We start from the raw sequence: 20066 nt of genomic DNA on the forward strand, positions 1-20066 counted from the left end.
ATCGCTTACTGCTTTTTTCTTCTTGAATAGGTCGTTGTGGATACAGCACAGATTGAAAACAAAGAAGCATATGCACCACAAATCAGTTTAGAAGGTTCCAGAATTGTGGTTCAAGTCCCATCAACATGGTAATTATGACTTACTACTTCGGAAAACTCGGGCAAGCTTTAAATAAACAAATAAATAGGGACATTAATTTTTGGAATGAAAGTGAGTGTTGTTGACAGGAGATTTGTTATTAAAAATTGTTTCCTTAGGTGCCTGAAAGAAGATCCTGCAACAATGTCTCTGCTGCAGAGAAGCCTGGATCCAGAGAAGACTTTGGGACTAGTGGATGTGCTTTATACTGCAGTGTTTGACTTAAATCGTTGGAAGGAGGGAAGGTAGGTATGATTTGTTCTGCACTCTTACCACATAAGGGTTATGCACAGATGATGCCTCATTCAGGAACACTCGGTCACATGTGACAAGAAAAGATGGCAATAACAAGTTTCAGCCAAGGCTACCAGGTCTTAATGTTGAAGGCTAAGTAGTGGGAATGTAAAAGGGACGCGGGTGGCGCTGTGGGTTAAACCACAGAGCCTAGGACTTGCCGATCAGAAGGTCAGCGGTTCGAATCCCCGTGACGGGGTGAACTCCCGTTGCTCGGTCCCTACTCCTGCCAACCTAGCAGTTCGAAAGCATGTCAAAGTGCAAGTAGTTAAATAGGTACCACTCTGGCGGGAAGGTAAACGGCGTTTCCGTGCGCTGCTCTGGTTCGCCAGAAGCGGCTTAGTCATGCTGGCCACATGACCCTGAAACTGTACGCCGGCTCCCTCAGCCAATAAAGCGAGATGAGCGCCGTAACCCCAGAGTCAGCCATGACTGGACCTAATGGTCAGGGGTCCCTTTACCTTTACTAGTGGGAATGTACTGGTAGTAGTACCTGGGCATGGCTGGGCATCTGCTGAAGCCCCACTGCCTCAAGAGGACTGAGCTGGGGCAGCTCACAGCCCCAGTGGGTAGATAGGAAGCTGCCATTTTGACATTCACACAATTCCCCAGCGTGACATATTGTTGGGCACTGTGGGAGCAAAAAAAAAAAAAAAGAGAGAGAAGCAGATTGCCACCACTGATAAGGCTGCAAAGGGGAGGCCTTGTGAGATTCAGATGGCACCAGGAACTGGATGGCACCCCACCTTACTTGTGGGTACAGAGCAAAGCTGCTGCAAAACTTTGTAATGGTGAAATGCTGCTTCTTGTTAGTATGTGCTCACAGAAAGCAGCTATAATGTGAGCAGAAAGCCAGAGCAAACCTTCAGATTGCCAAATAAATTATAAGCACCTGGAGGAAAATGAGGTCAGTCCATACCTAGATGCGTTTAAGCTCAGATCTTAAGACTTGACCATCAGCATGTAGTGAGTTCAGTGGACTTTGATGCAAGCTCTTTATGTAATTGAGAAATGTGGCCTGTAAAATAATTGGTGAGACTAGGTACACAACTTGCTTGAAAGGCAGCATCCAATCATAAACTGGAAAGAGGCAATGTTAAACACCATTAATTACTTACATAAAATACTGAAGGTTACACAAAAAATGAAAAATTGGGAGATATTGCTATTTTCAGGATAACCTGATTGCTAGTACTCTAGCAGAATACACTGATCTCCAACACCATATAGCAACATTCTCACCAGACACACCTTTTTAGATTAACACCTCTCTAGCCTTCAGTCCTAGGCTGAGGCATAGCTCAATACCCAGTGATACCAAATGTCCAAGAATACCTTATCCAGACAGTAAAACAGGAAAGTCTGGTGGCCATGTAAGAGGAAACAGCATTTTATTTACCACCAGACTTTACAAACTTCAGCAACAACAGCAAACGTTTTGCCATTTTTTAAAAAACACAATTGTCTAAAACAGTGGAGCAGGATAATGGGGCAAGCACTGCTTGTCTTGCTCCCTTCTGCTTCTGTTAAATTCCTTCACCACCATCTTGCCCACAAAGCCAGCTTTGACTAAACATTTGCTTCTCTTTGCCACCTCGTTCTTGATCGCCCATCACCTCTCATAATGTTGAATCCAAGGAAGCAACACCCTCTCCCAATAGAAAACTGAGGGAACTCCCCTCTCCAAGCAACAACCTTTGCTGGGAACTAATCAAAAACATAATAATCTCACCCCTATGCACAGGGAAGCTGCCTGTATTCCCTGCTGTTGCCTCACCTCCTTTACCTCACGTGACTATAGACTATAGACCCAGCAGGCTGGGTGGCTCCTGGCATGGGTGGAAGTGGGCACTGAGCATGCTGCATTGTTTAAACAAAACATTTTATCAGTTTACTTGGCTGTGTTGTGCTGTTTTCATAGGTAGGTCCATGTTCAGAAGTAGCACTGGGCGATATATCAATATATCGCCCAGGACGGGTATTGGGGGCAGGGGAGATCGCAATGACATCTTCACTCAGCGGTATATTGCTGGTGAAAGTCACTGTTTTTGAGTCCCTCTGCCTGCAGTGCCCAGTGCACCGAGGAAGAAACAAACTAGCCGGGAGCTGGAGGCAGAGGGACTCAAGCGGCGGCAGTTTCACCAGCGATATACCACTGGTGAAACTTCCATTGCACTCTGCCCTGGCAGAGGGAGAAACAAGCTGCACTGGTGAGTAGAAGCGGGATCAGGGCTGCTCAGCTGGGAAGCCTGCCATTTCCAGCTGAGAGAGCCCTGACTCTGCTCCTGTTACCGCCTGACTGCCTTGTCTGGGAGGGTGTGCTGCGCCTTTCCTCCCAGAAAAACAAACCCCACTCTTCCGGTAGAAGGCAGCCAGGCGGCATAGGGGCTCTTTGATGCTGCTAGCAGGCCCAGCACTCTCCAGCAACCCCTTTCCACGAGGCATGAATAGGGTGGCTTTGCGCCCTATTCAAGGTAGGTCACCTGCCCCCATGCCACCAAACAACAGTCTGGCCAAGGAGCCCCAAGGTCCTTGCTGCTATAGCAGGAGTGGCAGGGACACTGGGGCTGCCTCCGCTGGGGGCAGGTGCCCTCCCACCCCCAGCAGAGCGTGGCCAAGGAACCCCGGGCCCCCTGCTGGTCGTGTGTGAGCGGTGGGGACTCAGGGCTCGCTCAGCTAGGTGCAAGAGCCTTTCCACTCCCCCCCCCAGCTCAGCAGCAGACCATGGCTAGCTGTATTGGCCACAGCCTGCAAGGTGCTAAGGTGAAAGCTCCTCAGCTCCCATGGTGAGAGGTGCAGCAGTTTCATCCAACACCTTGCAGGCTGGGGCCAATGCAGCTTTTTACAACATCACGGTTTATCGCCAAACCTTGTTTGGCTGGCGATATACTGCGATTTTGAGAACCCAACATCGCCCAGCCCTATTCAGAAGCTTAATATTACCCGGACAGATTTATAGTGGTTCATTTCTTGAGGCAACATTTATTTATTTCTTCAAGTATTTATAATCCACACTTGTATAACAAGGCAGGATACAACATACAAGAGTACAGTAGGGTTAGTAAAAACATAATTAAGATCAATAAATACTTAACACTCTTACATATTATGGTGAAAAAACTAAGTTATGGGGCAGCTCACACATATCAATAAGAAATAAATATTGGACTGTCTAATCGACAGTTTTGTGAAAGCTTTGATTTTTCCTTAGCTTGGTTAACCTTTTATACTGGAAGTTGCCACATCTGGTTCACAAAGTTTTTTGAGCCTTCCCTCAGATTTGTTTTTTTTGTTTTGTTTTGTTTTTTAATGACTGCTGCTATGGGTCCCCCTGCTGTAATGCCATGACACCGAAACTTTGTTGTGGCATCTTCTAAGATCCCAAATTTTCCATTTCAAAAAATAAACATTTTTTTCCTACATTACCACTTCCATAGGTCCCCTGGTTTGATACTATGGGTAGTATTCTGCTAAGTTTTACTCACAGTAGACCCATGGAAATTAATGAGGTCCATTATTTTCAGTACGTCTAAGCTGAGTACAACTTACTTGAATGCCACCCAGTGATGCCCTCAAAGACCCCCACTACCTCTATGTCAATGTTTTTTTAAAAAAGTAATTGATGATGATGTTGTTGCTGCTTTTTTAAAATAATAATAATAATGTTTAATGACTGCTTTCATAGGTACCCCACTGTGATGTCAAAAGGTTTTTTGTTGGGTCCCCCTGCTAAAATTTGTCATTTTAAAAATCATCTTACTGGCCACTCTTGCAGGCCCTGCTGTGATTTTGTAATATCAAAGGTTTTGTGACCTTTTTCAAAAAGCAGAATGACTCCTTTGTTCACTCCCACTTTGATAAACAGACCTCGGAATGTTGACCATGGGTCAGTGCAACTCCCAACTCAAAAATAGTTAGGCACCCTTGTTTTATACATTATCATACTTTTCAATACATCCAGATTACACGCCTTAGTCCTAATTACTGTAAAGTTGTTTTGAAATTGGTGAATGTTTCTTTTTTTGCCTGAAATAGAGGGTTCTTTTTGTTAAACAGAGAGCAGGCTTTGCCGTGTATTCAGATCCAGCTTCAGCGTGAGATCTGTGACTTTGGGGGTCACATTGACTTACCATCTGGAAATGGAAGCAAATCAACGGGTGGATTGCAAAGGACTTTTTCGAAGCTGACTTCACGATTTACAAAGAAAACATCCTGTTCCAGTTCAAGCAGCAGTGGAAGTTACTCCATTCCTAGTACACCTTCCAAAAACCTTTTCATAGCTAACAACTCAGAGGATAAAGCAAAAATGCCCAACAATATGGATGCCCGATTGCAGAGTATTCTGAACATTGGTAACTTCCCCAGGGCTGTTGAGTCGGCCCAGGCAACGGCACAGAGTGGAAGCCATCAGGTTGTTAATGGGTTCCTCCTTGACAGGCGTAATGGCAGCAAAGCAGATGACAGCAAGGATGCCAAAGGCATGAATTTACCAACCGACCAAGAAATGCAGGAGGTCATAGATTTCCTCTCTGGTTTCAACATGGGCAAGTCCCAGCAGACATCTCCACTGGTGAAAAGAAGAAACTCGGTTGCATCGTCTTCGGCAGCAGCAGAGCAGAAGCCAGCCACTGTGCCACAGCAGTCCCAGTCTTCGTCTCACACGCCTTTGCACCATCTTCAGCAAGGGTTGCCGCAGCAACAGCAGCAGCCACAAAAGCCGCAGCAGCAGCAGCAGCAGCAGCAGCAAATGCATTACTATCAGCACCTGCTGCAGCCCATTGGGTCCCAGCAGCAGCAGCAGCGTCCACCTGGCAAGTGGCCAACCAATTCCAGCCAGCCGTCAGCCCAGACTGTTGGTCCGGGGTTGTCTCATATGCCTCAGTGGAGCAGTCATGCCTTTCCTGACCTGAGCTCTGACCTGTATAGTTTGGGTCTTGTGAACAGTTACATGGACAATGTGATGTCGGAGATGCTGGGGCAGAAGCAGCAAGGACCTAGAAACAACACGTGGCCAAACCGCGACCAAAGTGATGGAATCTTTGGGATGTTGGGAGAATTTCTACCTTTTGATCCTGCAGGTGTGTGCTTGTTAATTAAATACAACCTTCTACTACCACATGCTCATTGAGTAATGTGTTTGAATGTGTTGAATGCTGCCCATCTGTAGACACAAACCATTTGTGTCTTCTGCAGGTGATGGGAAAAATTATAGGATTACAAGAACAAAAACAACAGCAGGGGTTACCTTTAAAAAAAGTCTGCCAAATATTGGGTGAGGAAAAATAGTTTTTGAGGGCAGTAATTTTTGAAAATGTCATCTTGCTGATAATCTTACTGTTTTATTATTTTTGTAAGTTTTCTACAATCAAGTGGTGTATAAATTTTATGAAATACACAAATATCTTAATTTAGTGGGTGGGACCCATGTCCAGATCTTCAAATAGTTGACGAGTCACAAGGAATTTCCCTACTGCATCCTACCCTGACCTCCCAGATGTGTTCTGTGGGGTGGCTAAAAAGGGAAAGTGTGCTCCCTACACCTCCTCTCACTGCCACTTCCTGCCTTCTAGCTCACTTAAGTCTGTGGCAACCAATTCCTGTTCCCAAGGTAGCACAATTTAGCCATCCTGCTAGTCAAGTTTTGTTCAACTTAGTAGGATTGAACAGATTTGCCTTGCTGAGGTTTTCCAGAGTATGTTGGGTAGAGGGGGAACATTCCTTTGGACAAAGTCATCTTAACAGCAGGATTTTTGTGCCTCTTAATTTCTTGGATCTGCTTCCTTCAGACATTCTTTAGTCTGTTCCATCTTTATGATGCAGAGCAGTCTCTCTTAGCAATAGCAATGCTAAGCATTGCAATAGCAAAGGCTTTCTGAAATTAGTTTCCCCAAAGGTCTGATGGGCTGCCAAGTTCCATAGTAGTATGATATGTGGAGATGATGGACTTACATGTGAATATACATGGGCAGCTTTTTGGCTCCATGTTGTTGGAGACAATGTTGTTGGAGGCAATGACTGACCTGACAGGGGAGCAGAGGTATGGCCTGACTCTTCCTTTGGGTTGTCTCCCTTTCTTGTATTCTTCATTTGTTTGATCCTCCTCTTGATTTAAGCGTACTGAATGGATTTCAGTAGTATTGATCTGTCTTCCTATTTGATGTGCATTCTAAAATAGGATCTAAGCTTCTAGATAGATAGATAGATAGATAGATAGATAGATAGATAGATAGCCAGGCACACAGACAAAGCATTTCTTGGGCTTCCAGTGTGCATGATGTCACCACCACCTCTCTACTCTGCTGGTGGCTACAATGTTAGGGATTTATGTAGCATATTTTGCCTGCCCCCACATAAATCGCTCCCTGGTGAAGTTCTTAATTTTCAGCGCTTCAACAGGCATTCCCAACCACTGACTAGCTTCCATTGTGCTTGTATGCATGTGTACACATTCTCATATTCTCTCTGTTTGTCTGTCTGAGGGGTAGATGGCGGATCATTGCAATAGAAATAGCCAAGTGTGTCAATAGTTGACTGTCAGGTTTCTTTTTTTACTCCCAGTTGGCTCTGATCCAGAGTTTGCTCGTTATGTGGCTGGGGTCAGTCAGGCCATGCAACAAAAAAGGCAAGCACAGCACTTCCGTCGCCCCAGCAACACACGTAGCAACTGGCCGCATCCTGACGACCCACACAGAACCTGGCCTTTCCCAGAGTATTTCACAGAAGGGTAAGGAGCTATCTGTGGCACCCTTGTGTACATCCAGCTTTGCAAGCAGCTGTAAAATATAGTAAAGTAGGGATTTTTGCTGCATCAGTTACATATCTTGTTTAGACATACCTACCCATATGCTTAGAAAGTTGAGGTAATTTTAATCTGTTTTAGTATTCAAACTTTTATATGTTTTAAAGTATAGTTGTGAATTTTTCTCAATTTTATTGTTTTAACTTTTTGTAAACCACTTTGAGGGTTTTGGTTTTTTTTACAATCAAGTAGTATATAAATTTTAGTGTGTGTGTGCGTGACCACTTTGCGTGTGCCCAATTGACATGCAGCTGTCAACACGTGTGCTGCTTTCGTTCCCAGAAGGGGTTGGTGTGGGGGCAGAATGAGCTTACGTGTGACTTCTGATGCGCACAATGACCCAGAACGGAACCCCTGTGCAAATAGGGAGTTGCCTGTTTATAATATTTATACTGCAGCTCTTCCAAGTTCAGGATTGCAGCATGTGGATATTTTCTGCTTTGGTTCTGAGGCCATAATGCAAGGGCAGCCAAGGTATCACTTTTCTGATGTGGTTGGACTCCAGGTCCCATCATTCCTAGCCATTAACTGTGCAGGCTGGAGCTGATGGGAGCTGCAGTCCACAACATCTGCAGGACACCACCTTGGCTGCCGCTGCAGTAATGCCAGTTTTAAAGGGTTGTTAAGTGAATATGTACTGGGTCCTTAGAGGGGATATGGATTCCATATGCAGTGCCTGAATAAGCCATGGGATAAATGCTGTAAGATGATGCTGAATTTGTCAGTTTAGTTTTATTTTAGTGTTAGCGTTCATGGAGATTTTTCTTCTTGCCCTGTGAAGGTTCAGTAACGTTTAAGAGCAACTAGGGTGGTGAGCCTCCCTGCCACCGCTCACATCTCTACTGTTTGTCTCTTTCTCTTGATTGCTTCCCTGCTCTCATCTCAGGGAGATGGCAAGCAGCTGGTCAGGTACTCAGGGCGACTCTGCCAGCTCCAGTGATGAGACTTCCTCTGCCAATGGAGACAGTCTGTTTTCCATGTTCTCAGGGCCAGATATTGTTGCTGCAGTCAAGCAAAGAAGGTGAGTTGAATTATTGACAAAGCAATAGGCAAAATCTTTGGTTTTGCTGGTGGATAAAGATTTTGCCACCTTAACTTGCAAGGGTCAGGCTGTTTCAAAACTTTCCTGTGCCAAGTGTGAGTCACAAGGTCAAGCTAGGTTTGGAAATAAGAAAGAAATCTGAACTACTCTTGGCTGTCTTGCCACCTGTGTTTTGTTTCTCCTTTAATGTTGCCTGAGCTTGCAGTTGTTTCAGCCCTTTGAAAGAAGCAAGAAAAGAAACCGGGGCCCAGAGGGTTTGGGGAATATGCTATAATCTTCCATTTCTGGTTGTGGTTCTGACTACTTTTCCCTTAATTTGTCTTGTCGGATTTATTCCTGCTCATTAGTACGTGCCTGCATTGGTGGAAGCTAGGAAAGCCACATGGACGTGCTGCATGTGTTACGTCTCTGCTATAGTGACAGGCGTGCTCTATTATTATTATTATTATTATTATTATTATTATGAATAATAATAGACATGTGGCAAACAGGTATTTGAAAATCAAATGTGGATTGGCTGTGGCTCCCTCTTGAGCACACCCAGCAGCAAGCACCAGATTTGTGGCTGTGAAATAACCATGAAGCTACTAAAAGTGCCCAGTGACAGAAAAGAGGATCCACAATTGAAAGTCCAGTTAATCAGTCCAATGTCACACAGTTTTGACAACAGCATGCCTGGCGTTGAGTCCATGTTCATAAATACTATTCCTCTGAAAACCAGATGCTGCTGAGGCAGAGCTGCTACTGCCAAGGGAGGTCTGTAGCCTTGCTGTCCTGCTTGAAGGCTTCCCCAAGGCATAAGCCAAGCTATTCTTAGGGACAAGAACCCTGTGGTCCCTAATGAATAGTGATTGTGACCATCCTACAGCTATTTGAGCAGGACTGGACAATTAAATATTAAGTATTGCAAAAGTACAAAACCCTGCTTTGCTGCAATATCAGAAGCACTGGTCCACCAATTTTATTGGCTGCAGTACGGCCTAGCTGCTGCTGTGCCATAGACTTCTATCTGCCTTGTTGGCTAGGTGTCTGAAAGTTTACTTTAATCCATAAACCTTTAATTGCCATGAAAGTAGCGGGTTAGATGCAAAGGCCCTTAGTACAAGTGCACTTCAGTTGTAAGACTCCTATTGCCCTCTATTTTGACCACGGAAATACAGCATAAAGTGTTGTCAGAATTGAAGAATATTTTCTCATTTAAGACCCTGCCATGACACTAACAGACCATTTTCTCTCATTGGATAAATATTTCCACAGGAAACACAGCAGTGGGGAGCAAGACCCAAGCACACTTCCTTCCCCACCACTCCTTTCTACAGTGGATGATCATAGTCAGGCAAGTATCAGGCTGAATAGTGCCTCTTTTTGGGTGGCTAATGGTGGAGGGGGCCTCTTTGATGGGATTCCAGGTGGCTTTAAAAAAAAAAAAAAAAATCCCTCAGTAACAATGTTCCCTGAACTCAGCCCAGTTTTAAATAGTCAATTTCACTATACTTCCAGATTTTATGGCCAGCAAAACTGCACTGCTTCATTTTTTATTATAAACAACTGAATATGCTCCATGGAATTTATTGGAGACTTCAAAATGTTTCACTTTTACTTTGATCTTAGGGAGTGTAGAACCATTGGAGATGCATTTCCCCCTCCCCCTTCTCTGAAAGCCAGATAATATATTGGGCTGCTGGGAGAACTTCCCAGGTGTATGGTATTGCTCTGTGTGGTGATTTATGTAGGAGGGCTTTGACCCCAACAGGCTGCCAAGCAACATGGCTGGGTGGCTCTTCCTCCTTCCCAAGGGAGTGCTTTTGGAGTGTTGCAGAAATGGCAAAGAGGTGGTACTAACTGCAATAATAGTCCAAGTTCTAACCAGGGTAGGAGAAAGAACTATGGGAGAGTTTCTTCTTCATTGCTCCCCTCCCATTTGTAAAAGACAAGAATATCGTCTCTTCCTGCTCCTGGATTCTGTGGCTTTAGTGCTCTCTAGGGACACTGGAGGTGGGGCTATGAGTGGGCCCCTTATGTGTGCTGTTGGTCCAGGATGTAGTGGTTTACATGGGACAAACTGCTCCAGTGGGCAAGATTTCTGGAGATGCCCCAGGAGTTCAAGTCATCAGTGGGACAGGTTACCTTGCACTCTGATAATGTTCCTGTGTGACTGTCATTCACTCGTGTGGAAGAAAGTGGTATACTAAGGAACATTTGCAGCAGGGCCAGAAATGGTTCCTGGCCGTGGATGTGCAGGAAGGAAGCTCAGATGTTGTCATTGGTCTCTTGCAGGACAATAAAACCAAAACCTGGCCTCCGAAAGCTCCTTGGCAGCACACACTGCCCAGTCAAAACATGTCTTTGTACCAGATGAGTAGCCCTGCCAGCCAGTGGAATGACACCATGCAGATCCTGCAGTCACCCGTTTGGTCCACAGCCAACGATTGCACACCATCAACAGGGATTTCCTCCACTTTTGCCTATGCGCAGCAGCAGCAGCAGCAATCGCCGCCGCCGCCATCTCAGCACAAACCGATGAATAAGGGCTTTAAACCTTTTCCAGTCAAGCACGAACGCAGGCCATCTTACATGCATCAGTACTGACGGCTTTTTCTAGCAAGAGATGCCGCAGAGGACCAAAGTCTTTGATGTGACAAACGTTTGCTTTGTTTTACAGTTGTGCGGTGGTGGCTGTCTCTTCTGGTGGTTCTGTGGAGTGACAGCTTCTAGTGGTGATTCTCTCTCTCTCTGTAGAGTGCTGAGCAAATGGTGCCAAGGTGTTACATGTACACACAACAGCCCTAAACTGTGATGCTTTCAAAGCGTATATGGACTACCCTGCTAACAAACTGCTACATTATTACCACAGAAAACACTGTATTTTATAGCTATTTTTTCATATAGATTTATAGTTACCATTTCTTGCTAAAACAAATTTGAGTACATTTTTAAGCAAATCTAGCAGTTTTGCTCAACACTCCTTTTCTTTAGATTTCTAATTGACAAGGTAAAAAGTCTTCACTCCGGTGACATCGGCTGCTGTAGCTTTTTTAATGCATCAGTTGTTAACGTGCCACACAAGCTCCTGGTCACAACAGTGGTGCACAGACAACTACAAAAAGCTTTTTCCAGTTATTTGCTTCATGCAAAAATAGCTGGAACCACTCCAGCCCAGGCAACTTGTGACATAACTTAATGGACACAATCCACCTGTAACCTGAGCTCAAGATCCATAAAGTAGTTTGGGGTGGATTGTGTTCATCTGTGGCTGACACTACATTAGAATACACAATTTGATACTTTTACATTTGGCCAAAGGCATTATCCATACAGTGCTCCTTAATGTATGAAAAATAGTTAAGACTACTTGCAAATATTTAAAGTCTTATTTCAATGCTAGACTTATTGTGTAAAAACATGAGCTGGCTCAGAAGAGAGAGAACTTAAAAACACTATTTTTTTGTAGTGCTAATGATTAAAGTAACTACTTTCAGTCAATATGTGCCATTAAATAAATGAACCTGTGGAATTAGGAAATAACCTTCCAACCAAAGTGGATCTGGGGGAATGACTGGTGCTTAAATTGAAAAAAAAGGTAAATATGTATAGTTATCCCATTGTATATTAATTGAGGTGAGAGAAGTCTTTATAAAAACCTATTTAAATTTTCATATTTCATCTTTGAAAGAGTAATTATAAACCACAATATTTTCTGGTATAAAGGTTTTTGACAGTATTAATATTATTTTTATATTTTCTTAAGTCATATCATTCTAATACATTGACAAGTAAAATGGGTTATTAGTTATAAATGCATATAGTTTTTTGATGAAGATAAAAGCACATTTAAGTTCCCATTTTCTACAAACGAAGTACATGTGTATATTAAAGATACCAAATTATATATAAATATATATAAATAAAATACACAACACTAAACGTTGGGGTGGGCAGAGTCGAGGAACCCCTCCCCCGCCTTCTGCTTGTGTGGTGATGGGCCACCTTGGCAGGCCCAGAATGTTACTATTTGTGCTGGTTGAAGATGCCAATGTTGCCTGTATTTATGATATTGTCACCATGTTTCCTCAAAACCCACCCTTACCATGTTTACAGAGTTGTTTGCTGTGCATAACTTTAGTCATGTGCTTTGCACAATCAGTGTGGCTTCTGTCTGTAAATTGTTAATGTTTTGTACCTTCTGCTAAAAATGTTGGTGAATTTAACAAGTGGGGTTTTTTTTTGTTTTGTTTTTTTAGTTTCCTGGAGTACAGCATTGAAAACTTATATTGGACCCTACAATCTATTACAGTTGTATGCCACAATGATTTCAGGTCAAAGTACAGATGTTTGTTGCGTTGACGTTCCCTACAGAGCATCTAAACTGCAGTTGCAAATTTGAGTGGTAAATACAAGCACTGGCAGTTTCTAAAATTGGAGTGAATTGTGGAAATACAGGTGTGTCAGTTTCTGTCTAGTAGGTGCTACATCATCCTCTGCTTCCAATTATGCTGAACACTGGTAATTTTCCCAAGTTGTTTGCACTTGGCAACCAAATGTTGCCATGTGATGTTTCACACTGCCAAGTGCATGGGGTTTGGTGCTTAGTTAACTTACCCTTATTGCAGTACTTCTGTGAATAGCTAATGCTTTGGAACTGGAATTGTACATTTTGTATTTTAATTTTAAAGCTCCTGTAAGTAAAAATAACCTTATTTGCTTTATTAAAGATATACCTTTAATAGTAGGTTATATCTTGTTAAAATAAGGTTTCTGCTGAAGATAATGAGCACCATCAAGCTGCAAGTTAATTTCAGTGGAGCTTTCCTTGCTAGCCCCCAAATTACAACATTCACACAAATAGATACATGCTCTGAGCTGAAATACCCCTAGGTCTGTCCCACTTTGAGGATAAGGCATGATTGTGGAATTACTGAAAAGATGGCACATTCACTCTAGATGCAGCTGGATCACAGTTGGTATATGAGGGTCTTGTGTGTGTGGTGGTAGGGAAAGAAAATCCAAAGTCTTATTGGACAGAGGCAGGCCCCTTGCAAGGAACTGTTGAATCCGAGCCTTGCAAAAGCAGGCTCCATCCCTTTGTTTCAGTACTAATACCCAACACTTGATCATCTCTGTGTAGTCTTCCTCAGCCTAGTGACTACAGCTTCCAGCATCCCTTCCTATTGGCTGTGTTGGCTTGGGCCTATGGGACTTGGAGACCCAAACAGCTGGAACACACCAGGCTGCAGAAGGTTGCTCTGGAGCTTAGAAGAGCCTTGCAGCACGGAAACAAATACCTTGCTCCTAGATGCCTCCAGGGCAGGAACAAGAGTGCTCTCCAGCTCTTTTCCCACTACTGCCAAGACAGCATGATAGAGAACACGGTCTAGATTGGGGGGCGGGGGGCGGAATCCCCTCATAAAGACTGTTATATTATCTCACTTTTGATCCCTCATTCTTTTACTTATTTACAAAAATGAGGCTCTTGTGCCTTGAAACATTGCTGCATTTGTGAAGTTCCCTCTGCTTGACACGCAGCTGATTTCTCCCCTCCCTGTGCCATTAAGGATTAAGTACTTGCTTGAATTTCTCAAAAGCATGTGGGTTCCAGCCTGCTATCATAGTGTAACTTTGATAACAGTGATTTTCATTCAGATGCCTCTTTCAGTGTTAACTTACCAAGTATGAAGTCATAGGCAAGGAGCATATATTCACAATGCCACATGAAACCAAAAGTCCCGTAACTCCTGCTCTGATGTGGGTGTAGAACTGATGTGGGATCATTTGCAGAAGTCATTGGAAACCTCACTTACACCATTCCAAAATCAATTTTCTTTGTTGAGCTAGCCTTTAGACTTGGTACCCAGGCCAAGCCAGCCTCAGTCCCTAGCATCCTCTATGCTTGCAGCAGGCATGGCCAAACTTGGCCCTCCAGATGTTTTGGGACTACAACTCCCATCATCCCTAGCTAACAGGACCAGTGGTGAGGGATGATGGGAACTGAAGTCCCCAAAAATCTGGAGGGCCAAAGTTTGGCCATGCCTGGCTTACAGTCTTAATACTATTGAGTCTAGGGTATTAAACACATGCTATGTGGACACATTTTCTGAATGGAAATGTATCTGGATTCCTAACCCAAGCTTTACTACCTAGCAGACATTGTGTATATTGTCTATAGGTCTTGCCCAGCCTGTCTCATCCAGATGTTTTGGACTAGAACTCTCAACTCCAGCCAGCTCACATGGGCTGGCTGGGACTAATAGGATGGCATTCAGTTGAAAGGCTGCCCCCTAGGCATTGGTAACTAGTGTGCTTGGTACCAGAACTATAGCTGGTCCCATAATGCAACAGCACAAGTGGTGAGGGACAGGAATATAGATGATTGCAAGAACAGCTGTCTATAAATAGTGTGGCAAAGCTTTTTCAGATGTCAGACCTGGAGCAGGAAGAATAAGTGTCTGCTTCAGGAAGGAAATTTTTGACCAGCATTGATGAGTATCTAGAACTCCTGTTTGACACTTCACTGCCTCATTCAAGGCTTGATATGGGCACTCTATATCCTCAAAACCTATCCAACCTGTCCCGTGTAGCATCTTGTACTGATGTTTCACTTAAGTATGTGGGCATCTATAGCACTTAAGTTCCATACAGTACCATGTAAGCAGTACCTCACCAACTATTCTGTACATTTAAGTCTTCGCTTCCCACCATCTTTCTGCCCTTGTCCTCCTCCAAATTTAACAGACTTGTGACAAATAGTTTTGGTTTTATTATTAGAAAATTCATGATTCAAAATTGCAGAATGTTCTTTGATCCCACTGCCTTAACTAGACAGGTACTATTGTCTTCTTGCCTCACTCTGCTTTAGAACAGGTCTGATTGCCCAGCTACAATACAGCATTCTGCCTGGGGAACCTCACTGCATTATCAGGTGTAATTGATGTGAATTTAGCAGCAGTTCCAGAAAGTAATGTTTAAAGTTAGAAAGAACATTGAAAATGTATGCTTTAAGTTACAATACCTGGATCTGCTCCACTTGCAGGATACCAAATGATACGGAATTGCTGAAGAGTGCATTCATTCTAGATGCAGCTGTTGTATGGCTGTATCCTACAGCTGTGCTGCAAAGAACTGCACAGCTGCCATGGACAGCCTCCCAGGGACCCGAGGCCAGTGGCAGAGGCTAGAGAATGCCTCCCTTCATCTTGGAGAGGATTAACAGGTGCTTTGCCTCTGGCTCGAGTGTGTTGTGTAGTGGCCTTCATTGTAAGTTGGGAGTAAAAACAATTTCTAACATGAAACCCCTTTGTATCAATATGCTGTCATTTGTTACTGGAAACATAACTTAGAAACTTTTAGTTAATAAGCATGGTTGGGGGACAGCTCCCATTTTATACTACTCCTGGTCCAGGGGGGCAGGGGTCCATTCCACCAGCAGTGCAAATGTAGTAGGAGAGGCTTTGCACCACCAGCTTCAGTGATAGAAAGAGCTGCTGTTACTACTTCACATCAACTCACTATGTTCCTTTTACATTGTACAGCCTTAGGTTTTTTTCTTTTTTAAAAGGAGAGAAATCCCCCCACGCCAACAGTCCTCCTTTACAATTAAGTGTGCTCTGGCAGCAGCTACTTTGCCTAGTCAGGGGAGGATAGCTGGGGCTACAGCAAACAAGGCAAGTAGTTTTAAGCAATAATAAACCAAGCAAGCAAACTCTGGGTGTTTCTGATTGTTAGAGCTGTTTTGACAGTGGAATATACTCCATCGGGAGGTTGTGGGCTCTCCTTGGATGTTTTTAAGCAGAGTTTGGATGACCATCTGTCAGGGATGCTTTAGTTGAGATTCCTGCATTGCAAGGGGTTGGACTTGATGACCCTTGAGGTCCCTTCCAACTCTACAATTCTATGATTCTAAGTGAAAAGCAGCAATGCACCAGCTCCTCTGCATTCCAAAGCAGCTGTGGTGCTCTTTCGTCACTCATTAATAAAGTGTTATTACTGAGGCAATCTTACCCAACCTGCAGCCTCTCAGACAGTTTGAACTTCAACTCCCATGAACCCTGGATAGCACAGCTATGTTGACTGGAGCCAATGAGTTTTAGTCCAAAACATCTGGAGGGCATTTGCTGGGGAAAACAACTCGTGCTAAGCTACAAAACCAGCTATCCTTTTCCTAAGAATCCATGGGGGGGAAACTCAGTTCACTGCCTAGAATCTTTCAGTAAGTACTAGCAAGAAACATTTAAAACATTGCTAGAAAGTTAGCAGTCCAGGAGGGAAAGAAAATAATATTTCATAAAAGCACACTGAGAACTATGAGATATGGATTGATCTGAAAATATTAAGTGGTTCAAAACAGCCAGTTGAAATATCTTTATTTTTTTCTCTACTGCATGTATTTATCAGGATCAATATGGTTTTTACTACAGAAAAGGAATACACATTAAAGTAATCAAAGCTTAGCAGTGCCCTTTACGAGTGATAATGTTTAATTCCATACAAATAAGAGGCAAAAGGAGGTGTTTTGTCAGTAGGCATGTGACAATTCTGTCTTCCAAGCACTAACGGGTAACTGCATACACCACCACATTGTTATAATCTCTTGCTCTTTTCACCATATCCGGAATAAGATTTTAATGTAAAAATGCTAAGTACCCCTTCTTTACCAACCTTCTTCATGGGTCACTGGGCTAGAATGTAATGTCACCTGGAGAACTGATGCTCTGAGGCAATGGCAAATGTTGATAATAATACCCATCAACCTTGACCTTTTAAGCAGTGACATTGTAGTTGAAGGAATATGCAGTGCACTATGTCATTTTTCCTTTTGCACCCAAGGTGGGGGTAAAGCAAATAGAATTTACTAGTTGATGGCAAAGAGGATGAAATGAAGGCAGGAATGTGTTCTGTTAAGGAAGCATAATTCAGCTGGCTTTCCATCAGGTGCTGGATTTATTCCTCTCCTTTAAAGAGGCGGGGACTAATGGATCTTCCAGATTCACTCCCCATTTCCTTCAAGGATTCACAAGTGTGCCAAGGAGCACAGTATCAGTCTGCAACAGTCTTCCCTGCATTTGGAGAGGGAGACGCATCTGCAATAGTAGCTAAATAAATCAGGTTTCTGTGCAGTGTGTGCTGGTGTCTGTAACAGAGAAACAGAAGAATGAGATTCCTTAGGGCAACTGAAATAACAGAATTGCTCTGGCAGCCAGCATACAAGTGACAGTAGGATTTAGGTCTCTATTTTGCTCACTTTATACTTGAGAAAGCAGGGGGAAGGGAAGAGTTGTTAATTAATATGAAGCCAATAATATTTTTGAATCCTCTTAGCTACTTTCCCCTGTTCCTGATAGTATTTTATTTTTAAATTGAAGGAAATGTTTTTTTAAAAAATATACTAATTAAGTCAATGTTTTGTTGTCATTTAGTCGTGTCCGACTCTTCGTGACCCCATGGACCAGAGCATGCCAGGCACTCCTGTCTTCCACTGCCTCCCGCAGTTTGGTCAAACTCATGTTGGTAGCTTCGAGAACACTGTCCATGTTTAATGATCACTTAATTCCTGCAAAGGCATAGATGAGTGGGCAATGATGCACACTGGAGCACATCATTCTAACTTTACATTCGCACTGATGTCTGAACTAGCAGTGTCTAACCAGGGAAGATCTTGGGGTTGTGGTACACAGCTCTATAAAATCATCAAGCTTGTGCAGTGGCAGCAAAAGGGGAAAATGTTAGGGATTATTAGAAAAGAAATTAAAAATAAAACAGCCACTATTACAATGGCCTTTCAGAAGTCCAGGGCTGCCAAGAAGAAGGGGTCAGTACATCTGTAAGCTATTACCTCCCACATTAAATTCAGCAAAATAAACAAGATTTTCATTAATGCCCTGCACAGTCTGGTTGTGTTTGACAGACTAATTGCATTTATTTCAGCAACAATGTGCCTGATTTCAGTTCTCCTTCACCTCCCCTGTAAATTTGCTCAGGACCAATGAGATTTATTCAAAACCACGTCTCGCAATGAGACACGCAAGCTCTCTAAACAGTTACTTGATTGTTTGCTTTAATCAAGCAAATACAAAAATGAAGTCCTGAAAAATGCATAATAGGCGACTCTTAGATTGAATTTACTTACTGCACACATTCTTCAGCTCTTCCTTTATTCTGATATTCCACAATACATCGAATCAGCTGGTCATTTTCTTCAAGCAGCTGAAAGTCACAACAGCACTGGATCAACTGCATATTACTGAAACTTGTTCAAGAACAACTACTTAACAATTACACTGGATAATTGTGAGGATGCTTTATAGACTGTGAACTACCATCTCACGATCAAGGAGGCAGTGTGTGTGGGGGGGGGGGGGGGGTCAGAGGCTTCAAAGGCACCAGGGAACAATTTTAAGAGCACCATGGTGCCCGCAGGTGTCCTGATGACCCCTGATTTCAGATTATTAAAGTGGTGAGTGAAGAATATCCGGTGTCAACTTCAGTCGTCAACTTACAGACTTAAAGGGTGAGTTTTCTTTCTGGTAGCGTTAAGGGTTTACTGTTACTGCAAAAGATATAGGATATTCTAGCAGACTATGCTATTCATTTGTTTTAGTCATCTTTCTGGCGGTGTACCGCTTTTTATTGCACTTGGTTATGTCCTTTCGCTAAGCGATCATGATCGAGGAGAGTGAAGGAGCCGAACTGCGCAGCGACAGTGATTCCGCCCATCCCTGAGAATGTACAGAGTGCACTGCCCTTCCTAATGCGCAGGCGGATCAGAGTGGGCGTTCCTTGACCAGGCTCGCTGACGTCACGCTCTCAGCTTTTAAGCAGCCCGGACCATCTTCACGCAGCCTGCAAGAGGCGAGGAATGAAATGGCAGAGACACTTCCGGTTCTAACTGATTAACTAACTAACCCAATACAAAGAACCTGGCCAGGAAACCAGAGAGAGAAGGTAGAGCGGCGCTCTGACGCCTCCCGACGTTCTTGCCTTTCCTATGGCGGCGTACGGGAGTTAAAAAGAGGGCTGCGTGAGCGACGCTCCCCTCCGCTCTCTCTATGGCGCCCGTCCCTTTCGCTCACCCGTTGCAACGTCTCTTGGTTCACCTCCGCCTTGCCTCGGAGTTTCTCCGGCACGAAAACCACCGACATGCCAGCGGAGGGAGCGGCAGCGGCTTCTAAGCCTCACGCGAAAAGTGGGCCGCAACGCAAAGGTTGATGGGAGCAAAAGGACAATACTTTGCACCGATTGGCTGCCCCTGTGCGGCCTGGGAAGCTCCCGTACATGAATGCAGATCATTAAATGTAGAGTAGTCCATATCCCGGTGTGACTAAGAAGCTTCCGAGTCTTTAAAATTCCGACCAGTTAAACGGGTTAGACTACAGTGAAAGAATTTATGTGTGTATATGAGAGGGAAGGTGGAAGACAGGAGTGCCTGGCGTGCTCTGGTCCATGGGGTCACGAAGAGTCGGACACGACTAAACGACTAAACAATAACAACATGAGAGGGAAGAGTGTGCCAATCAATTTCTAGCGTGACGGAAGAGGGAGGAAAACTTTACTTTCTCCGCGCTATGCATAATTTTGTGGATTTCCATCACGTCAGGCTGCAGCATAGACCGTGCTAATTAAGGGGCCCGCTCGCCACTCTCTTTCCAAATCTACGCTCACTCGCAGCAGAGACGCGGCTTCTCCGACTAGCAAAGCTTGCAACCAAAATTCTCAAGTTAACCCGGGAGCTGCAGTTCGCGCGACTCTACATCCTTCCTTCAGTCTATAGTCTACGTATCAGAGGAACTCCCTCCCCCCCTC

The 20066-nt window shown here is 43.9% G+C and overlaps 2 protein-coding genes across 2 annotated transcripts in view; one reads left to right on the forward strand and one right to left on the reverse strand.

Moving 5' to 3' along the window:
* The window catches only part of GARRE1 (granule associated Rac and RHOG effector 1), a 58655-nt gene extending 45653 nt beyond the window's left edge, over nt 1-13002 (forward strand). Inside the window, exons 8-14 of the mRNA XM_079988369.1 lie at nt 31-128; nt 258-383; nt 4489-5510; nt 6991-7156; nt 8118-8252; nt 9531-9609; nt 10551-13002. Of these exons, the coding sequence (XP_079844495.1) occupies nt 31-128; nt 258-383; nt 4489-5510; nt 6991-7156; nt 8118-8252; nt 9531-9609; nt 10551-10862 (1938 nt within the window). The 3' untranslated portion in view covers nt 10863-13002. The remainder of the gene's footprint in view (nt 1-30; nt 129-257; nt 384-4488; nt 5511-6990; nt 7157-8117; nt 8253-9530; nt 9610-10550) is intronic.
* Nucleotides 13003-16613: 3611 nt separating this feature from the next.
* SS18L2 (SS18 like 2) lies at nt 16614-19495 on the reverse strand. The gene is made up of 3 exons (XM_079988521.1): nt 19337-19495; nt 18394-18470; nt 16614-17397 (listed from the first exon to the last, which is right to left on the reverse strand). The coding sequence occupies exons 1-3, from the start codon at nt 19403-19405 to the stop codon at nt 17304-17306; spliced, it is 240 nt and encodes a 79-aa protein (XP_079844647.1). The 5' UTR covers nt 19406-19495; the 3' UTR covers nt 16614-17303.
* Between the last annotated feature and the right edge of the window lie 571 nt (nt 19496-20066).

This window comes from Podarcis cretensis (assembly GCF_951804945.1).
Source record: "Podarcis cretensis genome assembly, chromosome: 8".
NCBI lineage: Eukaryota > Metazoa > Chordata > Lepidosauria > Squamata > Lacertidae > Podarcis > Podarcis cretensis.